This window comes from Filicampus tigris, chromosome 16 (genome assembly GCF_054856515.1).
Source record: "Filicampus tigris isolate MCC_2025a chromosome 16, RoL_Ftig_1.0, whole genome shotgun sequence".
NCBI classification, from domain to species: Eukaryota; Metazoa; Chordata; class Actinopteri; order Syngnathiformes; family Syngnathidae; genus Filicampus; species Filicampus tigris.
The window spans coordinates 3,971,129-3,982,442 of NC_141232.1; the positions used below are offsets into that span (position 1 = coordinate 3,971,129).

The 11,314-nt window shown below is 47.7% G+C and overlaps 2 protein-coding genes across 4 annotated transcripts; both read right to left on the bottom strand.

The window, feature by feature from the left end:
• Positions 1-187: 187 nt before the first annotated feature.
• csf3b (colony stimulating factor 3 (granulocyte) b) lies at positions 188-3,374 on the bottom strand. 3 transcript variants are annotated; one of them, XM_086056905.1, is made up of 6 exons: positions 3,088-3,369; positions 2,838-2,941; positions 2,067-2,218; positions 1,888-1,998; positions 1,287-1,418; positions 188-1,227 (listed from the first exon to the last, which is right to left on the bottom strand). In XM_086056905.1, exons 3-6 carry the CDS (start codon positions 2,112-2,114, stop codon positions 1,024-1,026), a joined length of 495 nt encoding a protein of 164 aa, XP_085913031.1. In that variant the 5' UTR covers positions 2,115-2,218; positions 2,838-2,941; positions 3,088-3,369; the 3' UTR covers positions 188-1,023. The 3 variants fall into 3 exon arrangements, with proteins under 3 accessions (XP_085913031.1, XP_085913029.1, XP_085913030.1); XM_086056903.1 differs by lacking the exon at positions 2,838-2,941 and having other exon boundaries at positions 3,088-3,374; XM_086056904.1 differs by lacking the exon at positions 3,088-3,369 and having other exon boundaries at positions 2,838-3,056.
• A 997-nt stretch (positions 3,375-4,371) lies between these two features.
• Positions 4,372-10,882, bottom strand: btr30 (bloodthirsty-related gene family, member 30). The gene is made up of 13 exons (XM_086056843.1): positions 10,744-10,882; positions 10,288-10,415; positions 9,516-9,917; positions 8,718-8,822; positions 8,537-8,632; positions 8,238-8,471; positions 7,997-8,177; positions 7,834-7,929; positions 6,599-6,625; positions 6,475-6,501; positions 6,210-6,385; positions 5,990-6,145; positions 4,372-5,596 (listed from the first exon to the last, which is right to left on the bottom strand). Exons 1-13 carry the CDS (start codon positions 10,754-10,756, stop codon positions 5,411-5,413), a joined length of 1,827 nt encoding a protein of 608 aa, XP_085912969.1. The 5' UTR covers positions 10,757-10,882; the 3' UTR covers positions 4,372-5,410.
• Positions 10,883-11,314: the final 432 nt, after the last annotated feature.

An 11,314-nucleotide genomic window follows, 5' to 3' on the forward strand; every position in this document is an offset into this window, starting at 1 on the left:
AAACTAGACCGAGATAGTTCGTCCGCTAAAAATCATTTGTATTTGCTAACAAGGTTGACTTGAGCATAGACGAGCATTTGTTGTGAACATGAGTCCATGCGCAAAAAAAGGAGCACGGCAAAATAGCGAACAATCTGCCATCTCGATTCAGATATGTACAATTTGAAAAACAAATCTTCAGTTACAATGAGACTCCAAAAAGTGAAGTTTATTCAATCAGTTATTCCATTGACAATCGGATGAAATGTTATTTTGCATTAAAGTGTATGACAAAGCATTTTTCCCGATGACTGTTTATGAACCAAACATGGTCATCTGGTGATTTCAAACAAGAACCACAATGAAGCAATGTCAGTATTAGAGGGTTGGCGGTTGTGCTCGGCACCCTTTTCTCAGTTACCGGTTGGTTACCGATTTCATTCACTTGCATAAAAAAGCTCTTCTTTGCAAATGTCAAGCAGTCTGCTTTCATGGAGAAATGGAGAAATTGGAGAACTTTTACTGCTGGGACGCTGAAATTCCGCTTCGAAAAGATGCTGCGATCATCAAAATAATTCGTCGATGAATTGTTGCACCTCTACTGATAGAGCGCGATGCCCATCACAGCCCAAGACAAGGAAGCTCTTGCGCTCCAACCAAATAAATATAAATAAGCTGATGATGAATAAATAGGAATGATCAAGTCATAAATATGAAAAGTGAAGCAATAGATAAATAAATAAGTGCCTTCGCACAAGTAAGGCAGTTGTGCGGAACGCAGCCCCAAACTTTGTGCGTGTCTGGGCACGTCGCATTCCTCACCGTGGCTGTGCTCTAGCCCCGCCCACCACCACTGCCATGGACGCCAACTTCCTCTGTACGCAAGCCTTTAGTCCCTTGTCAGTACTGCCGCGTGTCCTTCCAGCAGGGGGCAGCACAGGAAGAGGAAGAAGGTCCCAGTGTTCTCCCGAGAAATGTTCTGGCATCCTTCTTAGCACCACATCCGTGAGAAGCAGAGGCCCGCCAAAGTAAGGGTGACAAGTTTTAGCGTGCCGCCGTCGTGTGGGCGGCGATGGCTCGGAGGCTTCGGATGACGTCGTGGGCGAAGGATCTGAGTTGCGTGAGCGTCAATAGAGTGGCCGCCTGTGCCTCATAGTCACCTTGGAGACGTCCCGCCAGCCCCGCCCACTGGTCCGGGTTCTCATCCCGGTCGGTCTCGGCGCCGCCCGGCCGGACCGCCTCCCGGACCTGCAAAGGCACCGGCTGTTAGCATCCGTCCCGCCGGTTAGCATTAGCTTAGGCGTTACCTTGTCGACGTGAGTGAGCAGGTCTCGGAGGTCGGCCTGAAGTGGATCCAGACCGCCGAGGCGCTCCGACAAAACTCCCAGAAGACCCTGGAACATCTGCACACCTGCCGCCATGCGACTCGCGCACGTGTCCTGCAAAACACATCGTCAAACAAAAACAAGGTCAACATACGTCCGTTATCTCTTCTAGCGAAAGTACGCTTGGCTTGGCGTGGCATGGCTTCATTTTGGGAGGAATTCCAAAACGTTTCATTTGGCTCATCTCGTGGGGAGCCCCGTTAAAAATCAAACTTTTCTTGTTTCGCGGTCTTTTGACGGCTCATTCATTGCGGTCAAGTACAATTTGATTTATGTGCAGCCTCAAAAGCTTATACAGGCCGGCGTCCGTGTCGCTCGTTGCTGGAAGAAATCCCAACATGGCTGCCAAGATATCAACAACTACCAAACAGAGGAAAGCGCTTTTCCAGATTCAATTTGAGAAGAGCCATCAAATCAGAGCAATGGTTATTTAGATCTCAAATTTTCATGAGAAATTGAATTATTCAAGATGCCAGGCCTTTTTGACAAAGACAGAACAGGAAGGGGAAGAGGAGGAGCTGACCACATTGAAGCTTGGCGAGAGCGGCTTAAGGACGGGTGCGGGCGGGATGCTGAGCGCGGCGGCCATCATCTGCAGGTCGACGGTCGTCTGCGGGAGGTCAAGGGTCGAAGCCTGCGGGGGAAGAAAGCGGGCGCGGTTAGCGAACGGTAGCCGTGAGATGAGGCGAGAGGAGAGCCGACCTGGGCGAGTGCGGCGGGGACGTCCTTGGAGATTTTGTCGGCTAGCATGTGGGCTCGTTCCAGCGCGTCTCGCAGTACCGGTGAAGGGCCAGTGTCGGTGGGCGCCGGACGGATCGCCCGCAGGAACAGGAAGCAGAGCAGAAGTGGGAAAACTGCAGCAGGAAATAGGATGCAATTAATTGGCAGCAACTAAAGGGCAAGCGGAGCAAGAGCTGATGTTTGGGGGGCCTCGGCAAATTCTCATTTTTGCCTAAGAAATTTCCTTTCCTATCCTATCTGGGTGTGATGACCCGCAAGTACTTGGAGGATAGAATCATTCTAATTTTACAAATGCTTAGGAAAGGTGCCTGGATGCAACCTATAAGCCTCCTTTAGCATAAGTTACTTTACGAAAAGCTATTACCCACAATTCTTTACACAGCAACATTTAAAGCAACAGGACACCGACGTAGTTGTCAGGCTATGCAAAACGTTGGAGTTTCACATGCAAGACTTTAATAAGGTTTAAAATATACAAAAAGAAAAAAAGAAAAACAGTCATTTAAAAATTGAAATGAAACTTTTTCTTCTTGCGGATAGTCAATGAGGCCAAGAAATATACGTTCAAAGTAAATGGAAAGGTTCCATAATTTTTTAGAGGATGGGCAATTCCAAAATCAATGAAGAATATCATCAGTGATCCTTCACAAAAACAACAATTAGTATCTGTCTCTTTTTCTTTTTAGCCTTTAGCTAATCTTTTGCAATAAAGTCCGCACGCTAGAGACTTACGTCATCAACAATATCCGTCGCGCAATGACGTCAGTTAGGAAAAGTGGAGTCGAATTTTGAAACGCTGTCCTTTCCTCTGTTGCAAAGGAAGCACCTTTTCATCTCTCCAACAAAGGTGAAAGAAAGGTGGCATATAAAAGTTAGAAGACTGCACTTTCCCAATCGGCCCCGCGAGTCCAGTGGACAGGATAGCGTGAGCGTGCACGTGGCCCGAGGGGGCGTGGCCGAGCTGGTTCCGTTCTGCGCTCACCTGCGTGCACGTGCATGTCGCTCACGGCGGTTTGGGGTCCTCGACGACCAAGACCAAGACCAAGACGACGACGAGTACAGAGTGGGCTGCAGCTTCCATTAGCGCTTTTATTGAAGCGGCTCCGCGGGGAGTTTCCAGCGAACAGCACACGGGCGCGACGCTAATTTTGCCGAAGTGACGACACCACCCACGACCAGAAGAGCGAGGCCGTGGCGTCATTTCCGGGTACACTTTGAAAGTTCCAAGTGTTTGGCGCTAAACTAAGCCGTGATAAGAATTATGGCATGCTTTGGAAACCAATTGCAAGCCATGCTTGTAGTAGAAATACAAACACTTTCTCACTATTTTAACATGGTCGGCGTGCGCGTTCACGCAGCCATTTCAGGTTTGGGAAATCGTGGAAAATTTGGATTACACGTAGGCGCATTTAATGTTTCACAATACAGTGATTCACTCTTCATCATCGTCGTCATCAAAATCAGTGCGAGCACACCAACTGTCCAAGATGGTGGAAAAGTCAAAGTCAAGTTAAACGCCTTTGAAATACGGTTGAAAAATGTCAGATGCCGCCCATGTGCTCTGAGAGCTTCTTCTTTTTTTTTTTTAAACATTGTTTTTTATTTTTAAATCGTTCATAACTACTGTAGAATTTGGTTGCAACAATAGGAAAAATTGAGAAGCAATTATATCCCATTGTATTGCACCGATCCCCAAAAATTCTGTGATGAGTTGTGCCGTGAAAATGTCTTTAAAAATAAATCGAGCAACTGACATCCCAACATGGATGCACATAAGTGCAAAGTTTGGATTCACTTTGTAAAGTACACTCAACTCAATTGCGGAGCTGCAAGAATGAATTGCCAACTAAACAATTGTCAAAATAATCGACAACTCTCTTGAGAATCGATAAATTGTTTAGAGACCTCATTCATTTGTAAATTGTGTAAATACTCATAATTTCATAATAAATATTCAGATTTTTGTAATCCTCTATGTAAAATGTAAAAAATGTTAACACACTGATTCTCTTTGTATTTTACAAAAAAAGTTATATTGGTTTTTACTTTGGAAAACAGTGCTCAACATTATTGCCCCCTTTCTGACACGTTATGAACAAAGCCAGTAACCAAATCATCGATTTTGTGCATTGTCTGCCCTGTCAATTACAAATCATGCCCAGTCTTTGAATAAAGAGATGAAAATGACAAACTGTTTTATCCAATTAATTCATTAAAAAATAAAAAACAAATGAACTGATCATTCAAATAATGGTGAGTTACAGGCTTGATTGAGTTGTTCAATATTTATTAGGGAAGTCCCAGCAGGTGAGGTGCTACTGTAATTCCAGAGAAATTGTCATTTGTAGTATTTCAAAACTGGTATTTCACCGATGATTCAACTATGGCATTTCTCTTGGAAGAAAAAAAAAATCATGTAATCATTCCTGTGGTTTGAGTTTACCGTGTTCCTGCACTGAGCAGCGGAAGCAGCCCGTCTCCAATTTCACAACCAAAAGCAGCATTGAGCAGTAAATGGAGCAAACAAATCGGCATTCGCGCCATTTGACACAGGGAGGCAATTACTTGTAATGTAAAGTGTGTTTGCCTTTGGATGATGTGTGGAAATTGAGGAAGTGAAGTTCCCTAGTAGTGAGTCACAGTTCATAGCCCAACCTGAGCAAAGCGGATGAGCTGTGCATCACTTTTATCACCATCATCAGTTTAGGGCAGTTCCCTGGAAAGTTTAAAAAAACAAAACAAAACAAAAAACACAGATGTGGTGGCAGGGCTTACTTGAGTGGAGTCCTGTGGGCGAACCCCTTCGGCGCACACCTCCCAATTCCACCAAAACACACACACATAGCAGAGCTTTTTTTTTTTTTTTCAAATATATTGACTTGTTAACCAACCGGCATCCTTTTTTTGTTTCTATTCCCATCATGCACATTCACTATTCTATTCATTTAACAAAGTACAAAAATGACTGAAAACAGTCGTGTGATTAGAATTTATTAGTTGAATTGTTTCTAAGAAAAGGTCCACCAAATGACGTTGATCCAGTTCAGTGTAATTATGCGAGAGCGATGATGTCATCGTGGGCGCCCGAGTTGTGTTCCAAAACTATTTTTCATTTGAGTCCTGACGCAACTGTCTAGTCCAGCATATCAAAACGTGCATAACGAATCGGGGGGAAAAAAAGTCCACAATCGCCAACGCGTCGGCAATCATTCCCGACTCTCCATTCCCTGCAAACGGACATTTTACGGACGGGGGAACGATTGCGAAGGCGTGAGCGGTAAATGCCGCCGACGATGGCGGAGACGTCAAGTGAGGATGGCGAGGGGCACCTCTTTGTCTCCGGTGCCGAGCAGCGGGAACATCTGCTCGGTGAACTCGCCGCAGTTGAAGCTGAAGAGCTCGGAACCCGACTTGACGTTGTAGAAGGACACTTGCCCCGCCTCCACGTCCAGGAACACGCCCACCTGACGCAGCTTGGGCGGAGCCTTCACCTGGTGGGTGGAAAAAACAAAACAAAAAAAAAACGCACGTACGGTCAAGGCCGCTTGATCCTCAGCGAGGATACGTTGCACACCCGCCAAGAAATTACTTTCATATAAATTATTAAGCTATTATTTTTTCGATTAATCACTGAATCAAATAATAGATGTAGAAATTCCCATTCCTTAATTAAAAAAGTGGCCATTGTGCCTCTCATCTCATCATGCTTTTCATTTTTTTCAATACAAAGAGTCGAATTTAGATTAACTGACGTAATAGTTGAAAGACAGAACAAATCGAGAATGACGTGTGCTGCCAACACTTAATTATTGATTTTTATCGATTTGTTGTTGCAGCCTTATAAATATTTGCTGTGGTGCAACGGAAAGGAAAGGAGGCGGGACCTTGGTGAGCGGCGGGGTGGTGAGCGCCCGCAGTTGGGTGTCGCTCCACCAGAGGGCGAAATATCCGTTGGAGGGGCTCATGTCGAACAGGCCCTTCCTCTGCGCCGACTCGCAGGCCACGCCCATCTTCCAGTCCTTGTTCTCGCCCACCAGCACCTGCGCGCGCACACACGGTCACACACATGCACATCGTGGCAGACGCGCAGACGAACAGACAGACCTCCCAGTAGTGTCGCCCAGTGGCGTATCCTTCCTTGGCGGTGACGCACGACCACACGTCAAATCGATGCAGACTGTTGCGATAAAACTGCAGCTTCTCGCCACGCTTCACCTGCTTCCTGTCCTCCGACAGGATCAGGAACGGGTACGCCGTCGTCGGGTTCAAGGTCACGTCCTCTGAACGCCAACGAGAGTGCAGCGTGCCGCCGTTAGCCGATGCTAACAAAGCGCTCGGGATGACGTGATGAAAGGTCAAAGGTTCTCACCCATGTACACGCGAGCCTTCTTGTGACCTGTGTGACCCCGACACAACACAAGCGCACTTTTAGTCGTTGAATTGAATCAATTGGGTGAAGGTGATGACACCTTGTGAATGTTGGATGTACGCACCTGACACCGGCTTCATCTTCTTAATGTCTGAAAGGAAACGGGAAGCTAGCGTCAGTCTCGCTTTCACAATAAGACATGATTTAAAGTGAAAGTCAACCCGAAAAAATTCCTTTACAAACCATATGTTCGATTCGCCTCCATTAGTCTAATCACGGCATTCTGATAAATACATATTGCGTTTGTGGAATTTGAGTTTTTTTTTTTTCAAGAATATGTTGTATGCAAGCCCACTAGTTGAAACTGGGCATTCTGATAAATATTGCATTTGTGGAATAAGTGTTAATGCACTCATTTTTAGCCATCTCTGGAGGCGGCTATTTAGTCTTCTGTCGACTGAAAATGACATCACAACTGCTCACAACGACCAATCACGGCTCAGATTCAGAAAACAAGTCAGCCGTGAGACAAAATGGCCGCCCCCAGAGATGGCTGAAAACGAGTGCATTTTGCTGCTTAATTTCTATTCCACAAACGCAAAATTAATCAGTATGCCGTGTTTCAACTAGTGGGCCTGCTGAGAACGTATTCTTGAAAAAAATATGTTTGGGTTGACTTCCGCTTTAAGCAGCAAAATCCACCTGTTTTTAGCCATTTTAGTGGGCGGCCATTTTGCCACTTGTTGTCGACTGAAAATGACATCGTAGTTGCTCAGGGAACAACCAATCAATCACAGCTCACCTGTTTTCTGAAGATGAGCCATGATTGGGCAACTGATGTCATTTTCAGTCAACAGCAAGTGACAAAATGGCCGTCCCCTTTTGCTGCTTAATTCATATTTCACAAAGACAATATTACTCAGAATGCCGTGTTTAGACTAGTGGAGGCGCATAGAAGGTATTATTTATTCTAAAGAAATTTTGGGGTTGTCCTCCTGTTTAAGGACCTGTCTCAATGGCGACCGGACGGATGGTTACAGAGACGTGTCTTCTGGAGACTAACCCGGTTGCCAGGGAATTGCGTTTGATTTTTTTTCGGAGACTTTTTTGCCAGCAGGTCTCTGAGACGTCGCAGAGACTAAATTCTCTGCGGCACCTTCGAGACCAGCTGGAGACGGTGACGTCCGTGCAAAAATGCTTGATCCATTAGACCACGCGATTTTTCGAGTTGCACACCGAGACGTCACGGAAACCTCTGGGCGAATCGGTCTCCCGAGTCGACTCGTTTCTCGGCCAGTGAGATAGACCCTTCGGCAATGGAATTCATCCACTGGGAATTGTTGTGCTGAAGCTGATGACCTCTGAGTGCCCACTGGCTCCTCCTCAGGCTGCTGGTGCTTCCTCTGAGATTAACCATGCTCTCCGCCGCCATCATCATCTGGTCACCCGAATAAACTGCAACACAAGGCACGTGAGTGGGCGGAGCCCAGACGGCAGGCGTCCGGCCGACGGCGCCGCTCACCAGAAGCCACGGATCCTCTGGCGCCGCCGCCGCCGCCGCCCAACCTGGCGTCCTCCATCTTGTCCCGAACTTCGGCCAGCACCGCCTTGACTCCGCCCAGGTTGAAGTAGAGGTTGAGGTCCAGATTGTCCACATTGACGGACACGTCCGAGCCCAACGGCGACGTGGCCTCCGAGAAGCTCTGAGCGCACAGGTCAAAGGTCAGCCGACGTCACGGGCGTCACCGGAGTTGGCGTCTGACCTGCAGGAATCCGATGTGGTCCTGACTGACGGCCTGAGCCTCCAGCTGGGCCCGTTTGTCCGTCAGCTGTCCGAGCTCCGCCTCCACAAGGCTGACTTGGCCCTCGCCCCTGGACATGACCGCCCCCATCTGCTGCTGGACTCCGCCCACCACCTGGGCTCGGAGGCGGTCCAGGGAGGCGGCCGCCTCGTCCAGCAGCGTTTCCACTTCGCCGCGCTCTCGCTCACCGTAGGTCTGCGGTTAGCATGTTAGCGCGTTAGCAATGCTGGTAGCACGGCTTAGCAAACAAAGACACTGACCTTGACGCCATCCATCTTGGTCTTCAGCTCGGCCAGGATCATCTCCTTGTCCTTTATCCGGTTCAAGATCTCCTGCTCCGTCCTCGCCACGTGCTTCTACAGCCGAACGGGTGAGTTGTGACAGGAAAAAGGAGGTGAGCGTGCGTGCGAAGGCGTGCAAAGGCGTGCAAAGGCGCCGTACCTGTTTGCTGAGTCGCTCTGTCTGGACCGACACGGTCTGGTGAGTTCGGTGGTCCTCCAGTACGCAGATGGCACAAATGCAACGCTGACATGTCCGACAGAACACCTGAACGTCGACGCACCACAACATCGTCACGTATCATCACGTATGACTGCATAGCGTCACGTACAGTTGTGCCTTGCTCGGAACTTAAATCCTCTTTTCCCGCTGGAAGGGTCGTAATGTGTATTTGAATTAGGAGAAATAGTACTCCATAATATTGTACTTTTGAAAAACCTTGAATTTGCCACCTGTGGTCGATAAAAGACAGATGGACGAACTGTTGACTGGGGCAATATGAAAAATCCCACTAGGCAGTGGCATGCCCATAACATGAGTGGAATCCACAATATACTCTTAACTCCTCTTAGAGCTCATCAATACGGCAATAATAGGTGTTCTATGCACAGAATAGAGAATATATGGCTATGAGTATATTGTTCATTTCAACCCGGTGCTTAACTCATTCAATGCCATTGACGAATTTACTTGTCTCTTCACAGTACAGCCATTCATTTAAGTAGTCATTTCGAATTGTTCACAATTTGCCAAATTGCTAAAGTGCCAAGTGAGTCACTGCCACCATGTAAAAACCTTGTTTGAAGGATGGCTCGTATCTCGAAAAACTCATCTGGTGGCCACTCGCATGTCAAGGCACCGCTGTTTATTGCACGTATTATGGTGACGCCTCTTCACACGTGAACACGCATCGTCTATGATGATTGAGTGTCTGTGAACGCTTATGATCCATCCTCTCACCTCTAGTAGGCGGCGGTGTAGCTCGCAGGTGCGTCCCCTGAGTGCCTGCTGCGGGTCCATGAGAGGATGCTTGGCATAGAATGGCGTGTTGTGATGGGGCCGGACGTGTTCGGTGCAGTACGCCGCCGTGCACGTCAGGCAGGAGCTGACGGCCGGCTGCTTGATCCCCGTGCACACGTCGCACCAAACCACGTCCTCGTTGGACGCAGTCACAAATGGGTTGCTGCTCTTGGACGGCGCGCTGGATGCGGCGGCGGCGGCGCCGTAGCGAGAAATTTTGTAATTCTCTGTGATCACAGCGAAAACTTTGTTGATGCTTAGTTGCGGACGCTCTTCAAAGGCGTGTTTGCACAGCGGACATGTGCACGTGGCGGTCGACGCCCAGTAGCCGCCAATACAAGCCTGAAAAAAAGTCAGCGTACACACCGGGGCTAAGAAGCTAGCTTGCTAACCAAACAGCCTTTCAACACAATGAAGCTAAGATAGCACAGCAGACAAACAGACATGGAAAATAGTGATGCTCAGCTAGCACGCTAGTCAAAACAATCATGTGACACCTTGATGCTAAGCTAACAAGCTAACCAGTCATGTAACACGATAAAGCTAAGCTAGCATACTAACCAGTCACGTCATATGCTGATGCTAAATTAGCACACAAAGCACATAATCGTATATCACACTGACTCTTAGCTAGCATGCTAACCAAGCAGTCATGTGACACACAGGTGCTAATCAGCTGCGATGCTAACGAGTGTGTGGCGTTGGCGCATACCTGGCAGAAGTTGTGTCCACACGGCGTGGAGACGGGGTCAGTGAAGAGGTCGAGACAAATGGAGCAGGTGAGTTCCTGCTCCGTGAACAGATCGGGGGGCGCCACCGCTGCCTCTGCCATGTTGTGTCCTGCCGCACAGAAAATAATTTGATGTCAATGTTAGCGTTAGCCAGGGAAGAACAGGTGAAACAGGAAATGGCTCAAAGGCAACGCCCCATTCCTCAACATTCAACACTGTCAAACAAATAAGAAAGCTCTACCCCAACTACTTCCTGTCACATGACCCACAACTCTGATGACAGTCTTTCTGATTGGCAGCTGGTGTGCTTAGGGGCGGAGCCACAAAGCACCTCTGTCACACACAAACAAATACACAAACTCTCAATTATAAACACTCACTCTCACCCCCCCCCCCCCACACACACACACATTCACAAACGCATGCACAGCACGCACCATTTGACAACATAACCGCAATTCCACAACCGGTCTGTTCACTGGTGTTGTGACGTGAGCGGGGCTAGGCCTTCATCAAGGGGCGGGGCGAGGTACAAAACTGAGAGGTGACCTCTCACCTGTGTGCTTGTCCTCTGCCGACCCCTGCTGCCGTGGTGGATCATGTGTGACACCTGTTAGCGCCTTTACTCGTTAGCACCGCTATCTTCAGCATCTTCATCGTGTATTAATTTGCCAGCACCCTTTCAAAATAAAACTACTCATTCACGCACGGGTTTTACTTTCACAATAAAAGTCTACTCAGATTCAATGTATGCGTGGAGTTGTTCCTTTCAAAATAAAAGGCACTTGTTGGTGTTGACTGATTTGTTTGCACGTGTTGCTTTCAACATAAAATTAGTTTAGTTGCACTCATTTCCCCCCCTAAATAAAAAACCCGTTCATATTCTATCATCATTTCAAGTAAAGCTGCTCCACAAGTGTTCACTCTCAATTTATGACAACGCAATAGCTGTTACTTTCAAAATAAAGTGACGCGTTGAGTCGCTGCCACGAAGCGTTTGACACGGGC

Bases quoted from the DNA above. Each gene is read 5' to 3' on its own strand.
- btr30 (XM_086056843.1), bottom strand. The intron at 9,918-10,287 runs GTATGCGCCAAC...ACTTTTTTTCAG, and splicing joins GTGGACACAACTTCTGCCAG to GCTTGTATTGGCGGCTACTG. The intron at 5,597-5,989 runs GTCCCGCCTCCT...TCCACCCACCAG, and splicing joins CCACCCCGCCGCTCACCAAG to GTGAAGGCTCCGCCCAAGCT.
- csf3b (XM_086056903.1), bottom strand. The intron at 1,999-2,066 runs GTCGGCTCTCCT...CTTCCCCCGCAG, and splicing joins TCCCCGCCGCACTCGCCCAG to GCTTCGACCCTTGACCTCCC. The intron at 1,419-1,887 runs GTCAGCTCCTCC...TGTGTTTTGCAG, and splicing joins TCTCGCCAAGCTTCAATGTG to GACACGTGCGCGAGTCGCAT.